Below are 21199 nucleotides of genomic sequence, written 5' to 3' on the forward strand. Positions count from 1 at the left end.
TATTCACTTATGACAGCACAGTTCAATTTAAAATTAAACAATTTTATTTGACATTTATATTAAACTCCAATCTTATACATAGTTAACCTCTACATTTATGTAGATATTCAAAATTTAATTTACCATGAATAATAATCATGAATAACCAATGCCTTAATTCTTGTAAAAACTAATTATTACAATATTTTAATTTATTTTAATAACAACAAAAATCAAAAAGTAATCTACTTGCCATTGCTAGAATAAATCTTATTTTTAAAACCACCAACTGAAGATTTATGAATGATACAATTACTAAACAAGATTTTTTGTAAACAATATATGTGAAAAAAGTAATTACAATAAAATTCAAAAATAAATAATCATATACTCTTTTACTAATTATAAAATTCTCAATTTTAAATATACTTATATAAATACATATCAAACTATCTTTCATTTATAGTAACAAATTTGAAACATGACTATATTCAATGCAAAGAACACTTTAATCACAATAAAAATATAATTATTTCATGTAATAGAGATATTAATCTTAGACTATTATATATTCAAATGTATGTACAAAGATTTACAAAATATTACCCAATTTTTTTATATACATGTGTTTGATAAATTCACAGCTGGTTTCTGTTTTACTCTGTGCTATAACATTGAATTAATTGTACCTGGACTCCAGGTATTGTTTTGAATACTTTCTTTTTGGATATTGGTCAAAACGGAGACAGACTGCTTCAACGTGGACTGTGCTTGACGAACAACTGGACATGTCGGACGCCAGTCTGCTGACTTCTGAGAGTGGACTGAAAACAATTGAAAAGATTAGTCAATAATAGTTATTATAAAAACTATTAAATGTCTGATCAATAGACTTATGACTTTTTTATTCAACTTTTAAAAAATATATAATATGAATGAAACATAATTTCCATTCTTTGTTTTATTTAATTAGGATTAATTATCTAGATAATTTTTCCTAGAAAGAAAACTTTGTAGCAATTATTGTACAATAAAACTCATATTTAATCAAAACATTATTTTGATATAAAAACAAGCCTCACAATGAATTAAATAAGTATTTAGATAATATTTAAAAACAAATAAACACAAAAAGAAAGAAAATGCTCAATTAACAAATTAGATATTTTAGATTGTGACCTATCGTAAAAAGGGCCACTAAAGAAATACTGAAATAAACAAAATGAAAAAAAAAAACACACAGAAACAACACCAAACACTAAAAAAGATGGTAAAAAATAGCATAATTACTTCATGGAATAGTTAACAACAAAATGATAGACCTGAATCTATCCTTACACTATGAACATTAATTGGCTAAACATCACTTTCCACTTATCTCTGTGTAAATCGGAACCAACTATTTCCATACCCCTCAGTTTACGTTATTGCTTTTTTAATGCCTTATTCCATTCAAAAAACCTTACACACTCACTTTAATTGCCATGTTACTGAATTATAATAATTATAATTATAAACCAGATGTGGGACATGAATTATTATATGATGCAACTTTCCTGATAAGTATTTTTTCTATATTTAATGAACAGTATTGATTACAAAAAAAAAAAACCTAAATATTGTGTTCAATGAAAATGGAACCAAAAATATAACTATGTAAGATATATATATATATTATAAGAATACTATGAAGGAGATGACCTGAGTAGCAGTCAGAAAAATAATAATTAAAAATTAGTTAATACTATTTTTACTTGTTATTCTAATTCCCATTTGAACCATCTCTCTTTATTTTTTTATTTTTTTTTTTTTTTATAAATACAACATGCTCATATCAATCAAATTACAGAACTACTACATTCATATTTATTAGGAATAAAATAGATACTTGAGGGAATTTTAGATTTTTAAATAAAAACACATGTCTACCTTAATTAATAACAGAATAGAATAAATGAATATTAATTGAACTTTCTTCATGTGAAAATCAATAAATCAGTTTAAAATTAGGTCCAGAGGGAAAATGAATCTTAATAATTTTATTTCTTTCCCAACAATCTTAATATATATATGCTGTTTATCTCACATTTACCTACTATATTATACTGTAATCTAAGATTTAAATAATCTTCCCAATCTCATACTTACAGTATTTTTTCCCTTTTTAACAATGAAATGTTATTCTTTCACCCTTCTCACCTTAAAACCCTGTCCCTTAGTTCACCTTTTTAATTCCTAGTTGCACATACTCATAGTTAGTATCGAAGGATAGGGTAGTTGGGTAGGTTCAATAAAAAAATTACTGAAAAGCTATTGGACCCAAAGAGGAATATTGAGGGATCCAATGAAGGTTAGCATAGTTACCCCTGTCGCTTACAGGATTTCGACCGACGGATGAACTCCATGTTGACCTGGTGGCTCTGAGGCTCGTTCTGCATGTTCTGGTGCTTGATACAACCACAGAAGCATATCACCTGCCTGAAGTATACTCTGAACCTGAATAAATCACAAATTTTCTCAATTAATCAGATTTTGAAGCAATAAATTAACTATAGTATATGATTATAGACATAAATAACTCTTAAACACATTTATAGAGAAAAAAAAAACTTATTTGCTTAGAAAATATATTAGTATTTTACTGATAATAAATGAATGGGCTTTTAGTTAACCCAATTTCCCTTACTTTTATATATCTATAATATGTTGTCTAAAATAAAATTAAAATGTACTTATACTAAAAATAATAATTTTTTTATAAATCATTTGTGGATTTTAAACTTCTTCTCTACCTTGCCATATCAGTTATGGGTTTTTTCTTGAGATGATATTGTTATCAAGAGAGGGTAAAGTTACCTCAAGAGGGTATAGTTATCTAGAGATGGTATTGTTACTTGGAGAAGGCGTAGTTATCTAGAGATATTATAGTTATCTATACAAGGTATATTTATCTGGAGAGGTTATAGTTATCTAGAGAGAATATAATTATCCAGAGAGCGGTATAGCTATATAGAGTTGATATGTAATGGGAGGTACCGGCTGGAATTTTTAGCGTTAAGTAATTTGTTTTGTCGGCATGCCAAAGGAACCGCTGGGCCTAGGCAGAAACCCGATCGGCAACTGGCAAACCGACTTTCGCCGAAGGTCATTAGACCTTCTCACCCCCTCTGAACATAGGAAAACCAATCAAAGAACAGAAATCAAAAGAATGAGGAGTCAGAAGGAGAGGAGAGAAAATAAGCAAAAAGGGCAGGAGGAACAGAGTTGGGGACAGTCTGGTACAGAAGGACAGTTGGGCACAGTCTGAGAGTTGGACACAGTCTGGGAGAGATGGACACTTGAAGACAGTCTGAGAGAAGATCAGGGGAAGACCAGTTGGAGGCCAGAGGAGGAAGTCACCCCTCGCGGGGATACAGCAGCAGCAGCCGGGAGGCTGCGGAGCCAAGCGAATATGGATGCCCTGCCGCGACAACTTCCAAGCCGACCGAAGTACCGAAACAAGTAAGACCTTTTTCGTTGTAATTTGAATGGCAAATAATAGAATTAATAACTTAGAGTCAGTATAAATATCAAAGATCCCAACTGGTACTTCTCAATTCATAATATAATAATTAAAGTATAAGGAAACAAGTCTACCATGCTCTCTCAGAATATTATTCTTACTAATGTATATATGATTGTAAATATAAAATATGTAACAAAGACTTGACTTTATAATTAATAATCCCTGCATGCCATCTCATATATAATAGCATAGTAAATTGGTGAACATGATACCGTTGGAAAGGAACTCCAATGATTAATTATAGAAATTCAAATCTAGCATACCACGGCGAGGGGGTCCATATGCTATCTGGTGTTTGAATTAAATATAGCGCATACTTTTTCAATCGGTTCCCATCAGGAACAGATAGGGATACATAATATAAGTACATAGAATATAAATATATAAATACGAATACAAAATATATGAATAAATTTCAATGTAATACGTGTACGGGGAACCCCCTAGTCGGATTTAGAAACCCCGAAGCCCCGTACACGGCAAAGTATATCTTTAGTTATCTATATGGTAAATCTAGATTGGGCTTAGTTATCTAGAGGTGTGCAGTTATTTAGAGATGTTATGGTTATTTATAGAGGGTATAGTTATTTGGAGAGGCCTTAGTCATCTAAAGAGGTTACAGTAATCTGAAGAGAGTGTATTAATCCAGAGAGGGTAAATTTATCTGGAGAGGGTATAGGATAGTCATTCCTACATTTTTCTCACATTCATTAAAGGGGATTTTTTCATTCAGATTAGATTAGATTAGATTTTTATTCAGGGCGATCAACATCTAGGTTATTACACCCTTTTTACTTTATTTAACTTCTTGTCTTTGAAATTTGATAGGTGAATGTAGACAATTTCCTTTTTACACTGGTCGATATTGGTGGATTATATTTTAGTATTAAGTTGAGTTTCTTTCAGAAATTTTATTATTTTGTCTATGAATTCTGCTGAATCTTTAAGGGCCAATTCTCTCGAGGAATTTTATTATTTTCGAAAGCTTGACGAAATGATGAGTATTCTTCAATTATATGCTTTATCGATAATGGGGACTGACAGGTTTGGCATATAGGTTGGTCCTCTTTTGTGACTAAGTGGAGCTGTGTTAATTTGGAATGTCCTATTCTTACTCTTGCAACAACCACTTCTTCTCTTCTGTTTCTCTTTATGGCACTTGTCCACTTTTGTGTGTGTTTTTTAAACATTTCTTAGTTTATTGGTGAGTGGTACATCAGCCCACACTGAATTCCAACTTTTTCGGATTCTGTTCCTTAAAAATGCCTTTATGTCTTTCGGCTCGTTAATGTGGAGTGGTGGAACGTTCATTGTACCAGCCTCTTTAGCCGCTTTATCCACTGCCTCATTTCCAGCTATTCCTGAGTGCCCTGGAGTCTAGAAAAAGGAGACACTTTTTTAAAGATGTTTTAGCATGTCTATATAGTTGTGAATTTTGTCTATCGTAGGTCCGCTTTGACTGAAGTTTGATAGACTCTGGAGTAAAGACATTGAATCTGTACAAATGAGTATTCAATTTCTATGGATAAATGAAGTGCCGTTGAAATCGGCTGAAGTTCAGCTGTAAATATTGTTGAGTATGTAGGTAATTTATATCTTTTGGGTGTCCCATGTATTAATATTGGAAAACCAACATTTTCATTTTGTTTGGAGCCGTCAGTGTAAATTATTTCATAATTTGAATATTTTTGTATCTTCTTTAAGAATTTAATTTTATTTGAGTCGTGGTTCTGGCGTTAGTTAGATCTATTTTGTAAGACTGGTATTTCCAAGGGGGAAATCTATAGATAAAATCAGCTTGGTTTGTAGGCATTCCATAAATCTCTCTTACGATTTCTCTCTGTCTTATGCCCAATGGAGCGTTCCGTGAACGATTCATTTCATATTTTCTCATGCAACGAGGGTGAAATATATGGGGGTAGGCAGGGTTAGTTGGTTGGAGTTTGATTTTGGTAATGTAACTGTCCATGAGTTTCTGCCTCCGAAAAATAAGAGGTGTTAAAGAAGCCTCAGTACAGAGACTTTCTATTGGGCTCGTCCTGAAAGCACCTGTGGCAAGCCTTATTCCAGTATGGTGAACGGAGTCTAAGAGTTGGAGACAGTTTGTTTTAGCTGAAGAATAAACCTCACAGCTGTAGTCTATCTTGGATCATACTATACTTGTGTAGACCATGAGCATCGACTTCCTATCAGCTCCCCAAGAAGTTTTTGCTAATACTTTTAATAGTCTCAGTCTCTTAAAGCATTCTTCTCGCAAGTGCTTTATATGATTTGACCATGTTAGTTTATGGTCCAATATCAGTCCGAGAAATTTGGTGCTGTCGCAGATTGTTAGAGAATTTCTGTACATAAAAAGTTGAGGTACTGGGCTTGGAGTCCTCTTTCTTGAAAATAATACACCTCTGGTCTTTTCAATAGAGAAGTGTTTGCTTTCCGACTAAGCTTGTAGACTATTCTCATCCACTCGTGTTTCTTGAATTTTAGAAAGATCCTTAAATCGTCTACTTAAAGGAATGCTTTTATTTATGCTTACTCAGTCATCCTGAAGAAATAAACTTCTGCAAGATGGATACCCAAAAAAATACGTTAAAATTTAGTATTCATTTGTTATTTATTATTTATTATACCTCCCTATCCTTTTACGTATCGATTTTCATCCAATGCCAACTTCCCATGTTGCTTTCTTTTACATTTTCAACTCCCCTTTTATTTCCTTCCATATGTATATATGTGAGTTATAAATATAACATGATTTGATGTTTCATATTTACATTCTTTGGTCTAGATTAACTTTTATATTATTATGTGCACTATTTAAATTTGTATTTGTGTTGCCCCATATAAACCTATAATATTTATAATCTCCTCATTTATGTTATTCTCATATCTCGTCTTTCATAGTATCAGTTATTTTGACTTTATTCAGTAGATTTGTTTTTCTTTTTTTTTTTTTGTTCTTTCTGATGATTCAGTATAAATTAAATTTAAAATTTCGGTCTATTAGTTTCTCTGAAGAAGTCCCCTTCTTGATAAATCATCAGAAAAAACGTAAAAAAAGTGTGTGAAAGAAACTCTGATAAACTGCAAGCCACCTTTTCTTTATTTGTGATTTCTGGTGTAAAATTTATTTTCAAAAGCAGTGTTTGTTCGTCAGCATAATAATTTTTGCTTGTAATAAAGTTGTATGTAATAATTCTAGCTTTTGGCAAATAGTTGTACCTGAATATAGCCTAATTTTTTCATGAAAGCTTCGGGTTGTAATAATTTACATTCCTGAAGATTCTGAAAGTAATCCTAGTCTGCAGTATTTTCTTTAGAATATGTCCAATTCAAAATAAAATCAATTTTTTTTTCTTCTTCAATTTTTTTATCACTGTTAAAGCAAAGATTTAATTACATCTAATTAAAAAATAATTTTTTTAAGCCTGAACATAAATATACTTTATAAGAATAACAACTCAAACATTATCAGTGTTTCTAGTAATCTTCACAGGGAGCCCTTGGAAAAGCCCTTTATCTACAGAAGTACCCTTTTTTTCATATTAAATTTAGGAATCTTAAGGGATATTTTATATTAATAAGCTAGAGATATTTTTTATTTGTCAGTTAAATGATTTTTAAGATGTCCGTAAATAATAATGATTTCAGCTCAGATTATGTTAGGGTAAGTAGATAAATGAACGTTACTTGTTGTTCATCCAGTAGTAGATTATGGGGTTGACCATGGCGTTGGACATGGCCAGCCAATAGAAGGCGAGGTAGAGGTGAGGGATGTAAGTGCTGAAGGTGACCGAGCGGTTGTGGTAAGCGTAGATGAAGTAACCGTGGTAGGGCAGCCAGCATATGGCGAAAATGGCGATCACCGTGATGAACATCCGAACCACCTGCAATCGAAGCAATGTTAATATTTAATATACAGTATAAATATATTCATAATAATCTTCTATGGTACAAATTCAATTAATTATCTCAATTGTGAGGAACTTAAAGGATCAGTAATGACTTTTAATTGAAATATAATATTCAGTGGGAACTGAAAATAAGGCAACCGAAATCTTCGAAAGAGAAGTTCTCCGCCGAATTTTCAGTGATAAAAAAGTTAAAGCTTTATGATGACTTTGAGGAGGTAGATGAAGCCAGAGCAATGAAGCTGAGGTTTTTGAGGTAACCAGGGCATTTAATAATAAATAATTTTTATTTTAAGCAAAATAAAACGATTCTCATTGTTTTCAATTAAAAAACTGACTAATAGTTGAATTTTTTTTTTTACGTTATAATTTATAATTTAACGTTATAATTTAAAACAAAATTATTATCTTTGTACCTTATATTCTTTGTAATAGGTAACGTAGAACTAAAAATTATTCTATCAAAAGCCAATTTCAATTATTGATTCAAGTTACTATTATAACTGAGTAAATTTTTTTTAATAGTTAATTACAGTGTTCCCATTTTCATTTATTAATTTTTTCTTGAAGTAATTTTTTCTTAATAATATCATATAAGGATTTAAAAATGAATAAATTAGAAAATTAATTGTTTTGTAAGAAATATTTATATTTGAATAGATTTAAAATGTTATTAAATAAATTTTGTTAAATAATTTGAACAATCAACGTTTAATTTAAAATTAAAAATCAGTGATGTAATATCCATATTTGAAGTGGTGCCCGCAAGACTTTGCTGTAGGTTCCTGAGGTATACCTTCTACGCCGTCTTTGTAAATCGACCAATGTAAGAAGCCCCATAGTACAAGTAACTACAGCACTAAATAAAATCAACTGTTGCTACTACAACAGGAATATTTTGCTAACTGGATCGCTTTGGTATCAACATTTTCTATTATAGTTATAGTATAATTATTAATTTATATTTTAGGAGGGAGTAGGAGGAGGGGAGGTCTTCGTGGATATATCTATTGATCGCTCGTTCTTCACCTGATTTCATCGTAATATCGGAATTAAAAGTGGAGAAGCTAAAGGGGATACATTAATTTAGTAACTTTTTATATTTTATATGTTTTCTATATTAATTAGAAACATTACATTCTTTTCCATCCTCTTTAAGGTATTGTTTTTTTTTTCTAATTCAGTATTTGGAGTAAATTAGCAATATTTTATAAATTTAAATCTGATTTTGTTTAAAACAACTGAGACAATAATAATTAGTTCACAAAAATAATTACCTGAATTATGGATATTTTTGACCTTCTAAAAAAAATTCAATTCCTCAATTTTACTATTATCCAGACAAAATAATTTTTTTTTCAATATTTAAAGATAACTATTTATAGATCTCGTGGAAAAATAAAGTTTTGTGTAATTGATGTTTTATTTATTTTTTTAAAATACATTACATTGATTATAGTTGCATCTTTTAGGCATTTAATACTATATTTTAAAACTAATTCATTGCCAATTTCATTCTAGATTTGATATATTTCTTTTACCACTTGATGATCTGGTATCTGATTAATTAATATTTAATTCACACAATCAGTTAAAGAACTGAGCGAAACCACGCGTATTTTTAATTAAAAAAAAACTTCTATTAACAATCTTATTCTGAAAATAATTTAGTCCTTTGAATTAGATCAGTTGGAGAATGCAAAACGTTTTTTATAAGTCAATTATAACTTATTATTATAACTTCGCACCTTATGTATAAATATTTTTGTTTTCAATTAAAGAATAAATGAATCAAAGGCAAATGAGAGGCTGACCGGATTGAATAATTCTGAAGTGTGGTACAAGTTCATAGGAGATATGTTCAAAATTATTGTATATACATTATAGTGATATTAAATATTTAATTAATTTAATAGTCAAAATCATTAGGTACTTTGTACTTGAGGATGGTTTGTTAGGCCGAAACGTTGTGAAATATATTATAAATTTGTGGTGAAGTATTAATATAATCATAGCCCATCTTAACTTAATGTTTTGATAGTTTTCAAAATTTAATTAGAACTTGTCCAATTTCTAGATATTGTTGTTAGATTTCTATTCAGCTCAACCCACACTTGTAATCCTCCTACAAGTTGAAAACCAGTTTGGCCTTAGTGGCTTTCGTAAAAATACGACCTTGTCTATAAGATCTCAAAAAGGTTTTGGTCAACTGGCTTTCAAGACCAGTGAAGAGGAAAAGTTTTGGCATCTCACAGTCCCACTTTGAAATACATTCACAAGCAGAAGAAATATATTTGGGATCTCAGGAACTTCCGCCTAGATAAAAATAACCTATTCATACACACACCACACAAACACACACACACACACATATATACATATATATTGATAACTTTCATCTTGACTGTTGTAGGTATATTTTTTTTGGGGTCCTCGAGACCCAAAATATATATTTTGCTAATCTGTTATTATAGCTTTTTGTCAAATTTTACTTTTTTTTCTCTTCTTGTTCTCTTCTTGACTGTAAATATTTTATCCTTTCACTTCTCTAATATCCAATTTATTATACAAGTTTTATTTAAATTTACAGTCTCGTCAAATGTTAAAATTCTAGTATGCAAACATAAAAAATAAATAATAAGAATACGAAGTTATGAATAAATTAAAATGTAGGAACAACTTAAATTAATGTAGTAGTGGTAGTAGAAAAGTTAATAACGAACAAATAAATAAAAAAAAACTAATAAATAAGTTAAAATTACATAAAAAAAAATTAAAAAAAGATCGAGAGGAATTCGATGGTTTAGTGGAGCCCCAAAGCACATCTTCTTAAGTCCAGATAGGCCTTATTATAGTCATATAAATGAATCTTTTATAATTGATCGGATGATTAGACCGTTTGTCTAATAAGTATTGTAATAATCCTGTGTGAGGATTCCAAGTTAGTCGTTTGTCCAGATATAATCCTCGGTAACGGATCTGTTTGATAGGAATATATGTGGTATTATTAAAGGCTAATATTGAGCAGGAAGTCATGGATTTACGAGAAAGGGTAAAGGTGATTTGATGGGTCAAAAAAAATAAGTTAGAAAACAAATTATACGTTCAAAAACAAAACGTCATAACGAAATTTAGTAATTCAATCAATTAAAAATTCCATATAATTCACTCAATGAAATAACATATTACGTTCAGATTTAATCATAACTTGATTATCTGCCGTTTTTCTATATTTATTAGTAATTATTACCTTACTTATTTTCATCAAGTAAATTGATTTAAGAGACCCTATGAGGAACAGAAAATGTAAATACCATAATGGCCCGAATTAGCTTCAGTTACATAAGACTATCTCAGTTATTCACCTTTCAATAATTAGTCCTTTCTGATTACGTCGAAGCATTGTGATTTGGAATGGACCGTCTTCGAAAAAGAAAAACATACTCACCAATTCAATTATTTAAAAAAATCAGACTAAGTAGGTTATAGGGGAGCGCGGTAGCCACAAGGTAAGGTGCGTAGCTCCAAGCACGCCAATTCGAATCCGACTGGGCAGAAAATTGTTTTCAGTTACACTGTAGCTGTGGGTTCGATGTTCGAACTGATATATCATCATTTTAATTGAATCATATTTTTTTATCAGTTTCAATAGAACTCAAATGAAGCTGGTAAGAGATAAAAAAAAACGTTATAATAGAGAATCTTGTAAAAAAAATTGGAATAAAAATATAAGATCTCAAGAAAAATACAGGACTCGAGCTGCAAATTTAAATAGACTTGCCTCAAAGATGAAATTTTCACTTGACGTATCTGGCATTATTTTCCTTCCAAGAGCCTATAAATCGATGTTCAGACCTCGATAACTAATTATGGTTTCAATTAATCCATGCAATCAATTATAAAGGATACCATTTTAATGTCAATACAATAAAAAGATACGGAAATATTACAAATAAATTATAATACTGTTTGCATTTGATCAGGGAGGGGACCAGTTGAGTTGGGGGTGGTTCATCCTGATAGCTCCTGCCACCTCCTGGGCTCCTGCCTCCGAGGTCGTCAATCTTCCTGCCGCCAGTAACCTCTGATTAGTGATTGACAGGATGACAGGTAATTTTCTAACATCACTATGACGCTATTGGTTACAATAAGGCTGAGTTTAATGTATAGTAGTTTTATAGTAATTCATTTAATGTCATAATGGTTTTTAATTTCTTTACATTAACCATTGTTTAATATTTATAAATAATTTAAGATTGATTTGTAATAAGTGAAGAGCAATAATTGATATGTGAAGAGAACAACACTACAATGCTGCGTTCCAACGCAAGTTAAAACTGTTATCGAACTCACTGGCGCATGTGCAGGACCGACTCATGCCATCCGAAATCAAGCTCCTCCGTGAGACAGTACAGTTTTAAAATACAGCTTTGTTTTTTATATACATCAACTAACCGAAATTCAATAATTTACGCAATGTAAAACCATTCATTAATAGGTTAGTAAATTAATTATGTTTTATTTTAATAATAAGTAGAAAGCTTTATTTACGAATTTATAATAACAGAATTATTATTATTATACATAATTATGGATGCCTGTTCCTAAAATCAAAGAATATTGGATTATATATAAATAAAATTGTATCGTGTTAAAAACCCTAGACAAAAAATAATCATCCCTTTCAATTTATTATCAATAAGTCCTTCAAATTTCAGTTTTATTGCCTACGATTGATGTTAATTCTGTGGTAAAGTTAGTAAATAGCACATGTATTAAAAAAAAAAATCTGTACCTCTACAACCCACGAAGGGTCAGGAGAGTAATACTTTGTAAGGAATTACTGTCACTAGACCAACGGTTGTGCAAGGAGGTGATTCGGTCAGAATCACGATCGACCGAAAGATTTTTAGCCAATTAAGGATACCTACTTCATGAGACTGGGTGGATCCTGGAGGGCTTCCGAACCTACAGGACTGACTCACGGCTGCAGTGAAACAGAAAATAATTATTTGCCCCAGCCTGATTCAATTTCTGGTAGGAATTCTGCTTTAGAAAAAAAAATAAAGGAAACTCGCAATTCAGTTAATGGAGGCCGTAATTCTGTACCTAAAGATAAAAAGACTAAACAAAAAAAATAATATCTCAAAAAAAAAAACCTCATCAAAAGAAGACTTCATGAAAAGCAGTAATAAAAATTGTTTCCGCCTAATACTGCCAGAGAAGTCCTTTCTATACCAAACTTTACTTCATAATAATTAATACAGGGTTTTTAACCAATTAACGGTACCCACTTCAAGAGGTTGAGTGGACCCCGTAGAGCCCCCGAAACCACAGGACTGACTCACGGCTACAGTGAAAAAGAAAATAATTATCTGTCACAGAAGGATTTGAACTCGGGTCTTTAAAATTAGTACATATAATAATACATACCATAGTACCTTACCACTGAGCATCCCGCTCCCACACACATTAAAACTGATGGATAACATGACTTTTCATAGATTTAAATTTAGAATTTCTGGATAAAATTCCCTGTTTGAGTAAATTTCGATGATAAAAACTATTACGAATATATATCCATTTTCCTTTTTTTCGGATTTAGAGAGCTGGAGATCCTAAAGTCAACTTTACCAACCTATCCAAACTCTGTCTCTCTCATCATTTTCTATAAATTCTTTTGTTCGTCTCACGCAGAATTTCTTGGCAACCACTCTGGTATTTATGGTAGAGTGGCATATCGATTAAAAAACATTGTTATTTTAATGAACCTAATGATCGTGGTGTTAATAATAACGTTTTCCAGAAAAGAGGAATTAGGGAAAATCCAGGCACTAGGTAAGCATCGATTAAAATTGCGTTGGCTGTTGACACGCCAGAACCAAATCAAGTGCTTTTATGAAAGGAGCTTATTAATAAAGCCACTGCATGATATTAGCTCTCCAAATTTGTTATTCAGTTGAACTTTCGGTAATTAATGTTGCAAACAAGCTTCCAGTATAATTTCTCCACAGCACGACAACATGTTTTAATAGGTTTAACACTTTGAGTAAAGAAGAGTGAATACCGATCCAGATTCTCTCTATGCTAATACCTTTTCTCTTTCGATATAAAGATTTACTTTTCAATTTATTATTCATCGAGAGCAGAAATATTATTCAGGTGATTCGATGGCAGTCGTAATATTCTTACCCTCATAGAACAAGAGCCTATGTGGAGAAAACAGTCAGTTATTTCACCCCAATTTATGGATACTTTAATGAAAACTATGTATAATTACTAGTCAAAATTAATGAATCTGCCAAGGTTAGAGGGAATGAAAAATGGGTCTCCGTATTGTTAAACCTACCTACAACACTAGAAAACAAATAGAACATTATTTAAAGTAAAATCAATTTACTAAAATCCCTAACAGGTCTCTTTACGTTACAAGTAACTCATCAGTTTTTAAAAGCAACATTTTATCACGAATGTACCGAAAAATTAGTAGTTAGTGAATTTATTGTGGGAAACCTATATCTCAGGAACCTTGAGACGAACATATATCTATTATCACTAAAATTAATGCTAATTTAATGTGCTATAAAGTAGTTTATGACGTTTACCTTCATGGAAGTAGTAGTTTTCATGATGTTTGCTAAACTAAACTGATTTCTAGTAGTCGGGAAAAAATTTCATATACAAACATAAAAAATACTACATCTCCAAAAATGAACGTTATAAACTACTTTATACAGCATTAAACATTTTTTAAGTTGATTGATGGCCGACAGATGTACTTCCAATAGTTTCTGAGATATAATTTTTCATAAACCAAATATTTTGTCTAAACAATTAGAAATCAACATTTTGTGAATTTATTTTAGTAAATATCATGAAAAATCCTACTCTCAAGCCAATAAGGCTCTTTGTTTAAGTAAGGCCCCCCCTCACTTCTGAAAGGAAATTCATGATGCCATCTAGTGGCAAAGAGTTGCAGTAAGAAGCTTGGGTAGCCATCTTGGCCCCCCAAACAGTGTGAGTGAGTACCAGTGAGAAAGCCATCGTGACCTGTGCCAGTAGAGAGGAGTTCAGGACTCTTCAATAAGGTCTCGTCTCACAATGTTGAGCGAGTAAATCCTTCGACTCAGGCGAGGGAGGCGGCGGCGGCAGGAGCATGAGAAGAGAGAACCCTACTTCCATAAACACATTCACATCACAACCAACCATCAAGCTGCATATAATCAACCAAGTAAAATGTAATATCCATCAATTAATGTAATAACACTAACCAACTAACACATTGTCACTATTTGTTCAAACCATGAGAATAGAAGTATTTTATTTTAAAGTATATGATATCAAGTTATTTAAATACAGTCCACTCCATCAATACCAGTAAATTATCATTATTACCATTATTAATTTGAACCAGCTAACCAGTACAATAATTAATTTGGGTAATATCCCCCAATTTTTACTCCGGGGAATACCTGAATTAAACACTCATAAACTACTTCATAGTACATTACATTATCTTTAATTTGAGTGCTAATAGACATCAGTATTTTCAATATATATTTCAAGAAATATTGTTTTTTATCGGGCACTATGGAATGTATGCAGCTTTATTAGTTTATTGTTAATAAATAAAACTCTATTTGATTTTCTAGAGTTGTTGGCTGTTTCAAATGTGGAGCTCTAAATGAAAAATTAATTTTTGTTGAGGTTTTGAATTAGGCGCCATTTTGTTTTCCTTCTAATAATGCTGGACAGACTTATCAATTATGTCTAGTATTATTAGTCAATAATGGAAATTATAGTTCTCATTAAAATAACAAAAAAATATGGTGAAATAACTATTTTTTTCCTCCAAACTCTGTTCTATTAGCATTTAAGGGTTTGGAGTACATCGAATTATTATAATTATAATTATTAAAATGAATAAAAAACCTAGGGAGTGATCTCTTCGTTCTTTCACTCTCATTACTCTCATTACTACAATTATTTCTATTAGTTTCATCATTCGGTAATGGTTGATGTTATTTTTTAATTGTTGTCATCTTGTTAGAAGCTCAGTGTGAATGAAACATGATTCCAAATCGTCATGTTACTCCTGTTTGTTATCTGATGGTAAATCAACATTTTATTGGAATTCCTCTTTATCTCTAAGGTCTCTCTCCCTTGGCACAACTCCAATGTGTTCTATGATTTGTCAACTTTTGTTGACTTTCTTATTGTTGATTCTTATTGAATATATCTGTCTTAAATATATGGGAATATTTTATTCTATCTAAAATATATTGTATAACGATCATTTAATTTTGATATTTTACTGTATTTGGCACTACATGTCTGTTAAAGCAGTCTTTAACAATTCAAAAATAAAATAAAAATGAATCTAATATATTTTCTAAATTATGATGTCTTTGTGGTTATTAATTTAATTAATTGGTCCGAAGATTTTCTCTTTAACTTACCTTTATGTATACAATAGTACGGGGATGTAATGTGATCGTGAAAAATTCAAGTTTTCGAAGAAAATACATTTGACTTTGAGTCCAAATACCCAGTTTCGCGTAATGGTCTGTTTTTTTCAAAGGGTCGGTGAAAAGTGACAAATAGGCCGTACCCCTATAGAATATTTACCCACTAAAACCACCTCCCTACACCTGTTCTTTCCTCTCCAGGGTACGAAGAAACGAAGAAGTTACTTCGTGGAGGGAAATGTATGAATATCACCGTATGCTTCTTTCCATGGGACATTCTTCAGTGATATATTGATTCTCATTCCTACTATTTTAGTCACTTCTTCTATTCTTTTCTTCGGCTCTCAAACTTTTAATGAAGGACACAAGCAAAGAATACGTATTCCACTGTTTCCTCAATTACAGGGCATTCTTCTGTGTTTTACAATTTAAAATGGTACTGGTAGATCTTAAAGCATCTGTATCCAGTCAAAGTTGAGTAACATAAAAATCTATCTCACTATATCGGCGACCATACCACGAACCAACATCGAGTATTAACCGTGTGTTGTTATTAAAGTAGAGCAAGCTGAAATTACTTATTTAAGGCAGTTACATAACAGGGGTACGCCGAAATGTGCAGTTCCAACAAGGTGGTCATTTCGATGCAATCACAATAGCCATCTGATAGGTATGTTGAAACCAAAGATAAAAAATAAATAAATAGAGCGAGAATATATGAATTTCTTCCGTGAGAAGTAGTGCAAGGAGGTAATATTTATCTAATGCCACTACTTAAGGGATAATCGTTTGCAAATTCAATAACGGGAGTTGTAGGTCGGTAAAGATAACATTAGGTTCATCATTACGGAGATAATAAAATAAACAGTGAGAGCTGTTCTCAAGCTCTTACTGGATTGGATCGACCCTCTCTTCAGGAACTTACACAACAGTTCCCTCTTCCAAGAGTAACTGTTCAATTTACAAATTAAAAACCCCAGGTGAGAGGGGGAGTGGGAAGAGTTAAATGTTTCTTATGAGTGTGATTATTTAAGTTGTTCTTTAGACTACAATTCTCAGAACGTGTTCTGCATTCAAACTTTCACCATTTGAATATATAACAAAGTTTCACTTAGCTTGTTTTTTTTTTTTTAATAAAGTGAGCTAAAAAAAAGAAAAATTTTCTACAGGAGCTCTATTGTTAGGCTGTAGAATACTAGTGGCTTTTTAAGGTAGACAAAAAAAAAAATAAACCAAGCTTTTCTACATATTTTTTTATTTTGGCAGTCTATGTGGGAGCCCAATGAATAAACTAATAAAAAATAGGAAGTCAAATCGAGGGGTACATCCAGTAGTAAATTTGGTAGAGAAGAGGTCACACGAGGTCTACTCATTCCAATCTTACCGCAACACACGCATCGTATTGTAATTAAGTAATAAAGATATGGCAACGCCACATCTTTCAGGGATGCCTATATTCCACACCTAATTAGTTTTGCATTTCAACCTGATATAACAACCACCCTTAGACTATAATAAAACCATAGAGTCAGTATTTAAATTTTTAAAGTCACAAAATTTACTATCACGAATATGAAATCCGTTAAAGGAAAACTAATTTAATAAATATTAGCAGAAACACAAGAAAACATAAATGGCGTTAATGACAAAAACAGCGAACGAAATTATTTTTGAAATGTGTTTTTGTTAAAAAATGTAGTCCTAAAATTTTTTATAATAATATCTTAGTTATTTAACAAAATGTAGAATTTCGTGAACGTAATATAAAATCATGCTAACAATATTTATTATTTGAAAGAATTACGTTATATTGACTGTGATGTATAAGGATTTCGAAATTTGATAACCCACAGAGTTGACTCACTACCACAGTAATATAATACATATTTATTCGTCATAGCCGGATTCGAACCCATGTCCTTGCAGTTAGTAGTACAGTGCTTTACCACTTCTTTCCTCTACTTCATATTATAAGAGTTAAAAAGAAGTAAAGTACAAGAAAGCAATGTAGAAGTGAAAGAAATTGTAGCAAAAACAAATTACAAAGATTGTTTATTACTTGAGGCTATTTTAATATTAATAAAAATTTTTCAATTGTAAATTAATTTTTATAAAAATGTTTTATTAGTAACCATGCAATTGGTAACGTGTTTTATTTTATTAAAAAAAATTAAGGATATATATCTTCTGTTGTTTTAAAAAAAGTTTTAACATTCCTATTTATTGTTGAAGACTTTGCAGGCTGCATAAAACTTAACATGTTTATTATTTACTGAAGTTTCGATAGAACATGATTTGTAGTGTATATATATTTGGACTAGATATTAACTCATACAGTTTTCTTTTAACTGTAAAGATGGTGGGTGGGTGCAGTCAGCAAATAAATAAAAAAATATTTATTCGTGCCGACGTTTCGACCTGAATTTTAGGTCTTCATCGGGGAGTTAAGCCAGAGGTTCTGGCTAAACTCTAAAAAACTAAAAATTAACATATTATATTTCTTTTTTATTTAATATCTACTTTTAAAGCTGAATACCTTCGTGCAGGATAGAGATTGTTTGAAAGAGCTATGGCGTCAGATCTACCATAGCTCTGTCAAAGGTGTTTACACACAGGAGAAAATCTAGCACTATTTGCTCTGACAAACCTTCATTTTCTGTAGTGTCTGTTTACATGTGATACTTTCCTCTTCGGCAAAAGGTATAGGTATCCAACACTATGGCGGAAATAGGTGAGCATAACAGCTACAGTTGTGCTGAATATATTGTTAGTAGAGGAGAAAGAAATAAGAAGAAACAAAAAGGATTATTTTTCAAAAATACTAAGAAGCGTTTTTTTCAGTGAAATAATTAATGCAGTATTTTTTTTTTTAATGAAATCTCTATTTTTTACGAATTATATTTAATTTAAATATTGTTACCAGCAGTGGATTTTGTTTGACTGCTTTTCTCCTTTTTTAAATCATGAAAATTCTACCCCATTTGACTGGCTATGTAATTAACTGAGATTATATATATTTTTAAATGAGAATATAATTAATTTTCAGTGGTTGTGTCGAATGAAACTGAACGTGCTTGATGTAAACTATTTTCTGCCTTGTTTATTATTTAAACCTAGGTACAAGAATCGTCCTTTCTTGACTATTTGTTGTTCTTGAAGGTAGATTAGGTGTGAGAGCAGTTAAATCATCCATATACTCAAAACAAACTTCACCTTTAAAAAAGTTCTTTCTGAAAAAATTTATTTATGAAATCAGAGGTTGCTTAGGCAAGGTTAATTCGTTTTGTTAATCATGATCTCAATATCAATTTCAATCGTCAAATAATAATAGTTAAGGAGTTTGAGGTCTAACGGCTTGAAAAAAGTTTTATTGTAAAAAGTCGATAGCAACCATTCAATCACTTTTACTAAGTCATAAAAATATTTTTTTCACTTCTATTGGATATATTGAAATTTAATTATTGTAGGACTTTGTTTCTTTAATGTTTTTGCACTAGATTTCTTACACCAAACTAGCTCAAAATTTTATCTTTTAAGTGTATTAATGACAGCTAAAACACGAATTTGATTAAAGAAACATAAATTTTTCATTTTCTTAACTACCATCAGGATTCGAAAACATTTTATAATTTCTTCGAAATCAATGAGAAGTCCGTTGGAGTAATTTAAAATGAACAAATTGATAATTAAAAAAAAATGAATTAACAAAGTTATTATTTTGTAATTTTACATATGACTTTTTGGCATTTAGTGATTCCTTAGACAATCTCTATACAGGATTAGAATGAACTCGTGAGAGGAGAAACCTTACTCCAGGCTCAGTACATCCACATTGGCTTTCAGTCTTCTTGTTGGATTTTGTAGTAGTGTCGGTTCTACTCAGTAGGTTATGGTGTTCAGTGAGTGAGTCATAAAAAGTTTTGTACTGGTTTTTCATTAAGCCAGTCACAAATGGTATATCCAGGTCCTTATGTAATGGATTGTTTGTGTTGTAAAAGCTACTAAGAGTTGATGTACCAGAGGAATTTTAGGAACGATCAGGGCCCTGTTTCATAATGGAAGCTAATAGTATTAGTAGATAGTAAAAGTGTAGAAACTAGTGTGGTAATAATACTAATACTTATTTTTTTTCATAATAGGGTTTACTATTAGTGATATTACAGTAATTAAAAAATACCAAAGTACAAGTTACTGTTGTACAAGTCTGTGTAATTGAATTAAAATAAATATACAGGACTAATAGTATTAGTTAGTACTTTATTATGAAACAGGGCCCTGAATGGTCTGAAGGTGAGATTTTTTGCAGGAGCCTTACACCAGAAAGGTCTTTTGTTTCATGATTATTATTTATTTCCTAATAAGAAACTGATAGGAATGTTAAGCTAATCTGTAATTAAAAGTTATAAAATTAATAGAAAAGTGACACAATTTATCATGTCACTGAAATAAATTACTTGGGCAGAATAGCTTGCAAAAAGGTTTTTAAATTATTGGATGTGAGTTATAAATTTATATTTAAGATTGTCCTTGAGGTAGCCGAAACGTTGGACTTATAAAGAAATAAATGATGGTTTGAGACTTAACTTGGATTCAATTTATTTTATTTAAACAACCATAACCAGTCTAAAGAAAGTGTAATATATAATATAAAATGTAAAGAAACATTTATATTCAAAACGTGCAAAAAATTCTACATATTTTAATTTTTTCTATTAGTGATAAATATTTGCTGGCTAAACCTCGAAATTAACGACTATTTTTCATATGTCCTCATGTGATCTCAGTGATGATGAGCGAAACGAAAATAGATGAGCGTATATCTCTGCCATGTTTCGATTACCCAAGATGGTTTATCTGGGTCTTAGCTATGATAGCTTAGTGTTCGTGAGTTAGGATTATGAAGGAGTCAAATGAGTAAGTTGCTAACTGCTCTTTTATCAAGTTGTGAATTCAAAAGTGAGTTTAGTTGTTTCTCTTTAGGTTTATTGTGAGTTGTCTATAGATAGTCTTTTTTCTAAATATATATCCACATGCATTGTTTATAATTATTATATTCCACAAATTATCATTTTTTTTTAAATGTTAAAATTGAGAATAAGAACAATAACAGTGCTATTAACAAAAAGTATATATTTCTTTTATATAATTTAAACATCATATTGTATATTTAAAAAAAAAATATGTTAATAATTTCTATACATTAATATTTTAAAAATGAATTAGCCATTAAAGTTCTAATTAAATTATAAAACATCTCTTTTATTGACGTGACAAGGCTA

General features: G+C 30.8%; 1 protein-coding gene across 1 annotated transcript; it reads right to left on the minus strand.

The window, feature by feature from the left end:
* Nucleotides 1–534: 534 nt before the first annotated feature.
* Nucleotides 535–7428, minus strand: LOC106687555 (tachykinin-like peptides receptor 86C; the record flags this gene model as incomplete). Its single annotated transcript, XM_014431508.3, has 3 exons — nt 535–803; nt 2357–2475; nt 7232–7428. Coding segments are annotated over 3 exons (474 nt in total), but the record flags the coding sequence as incomplete, so codon positions are not given.
* Nucleotides 7429–21199: the final 13771 nt, after the last annotated feature.

Source organism: Halyomorpha halys, unplaced genomic scaffold (assembly GCF_000696795.3).
Source record: "Halyomorpha halys isolate HHAL.00 unplaced genomic scaffold, Hhal_1.1 Scaffold979.1, whole genome shotgun sequence".
Lineage (NCBI taxonomy): Eukaryota > Metazoa > Arthropoda > Insecta > Hemiptera > Pentatomidae > Halyomorpha > Halyomorpha halys.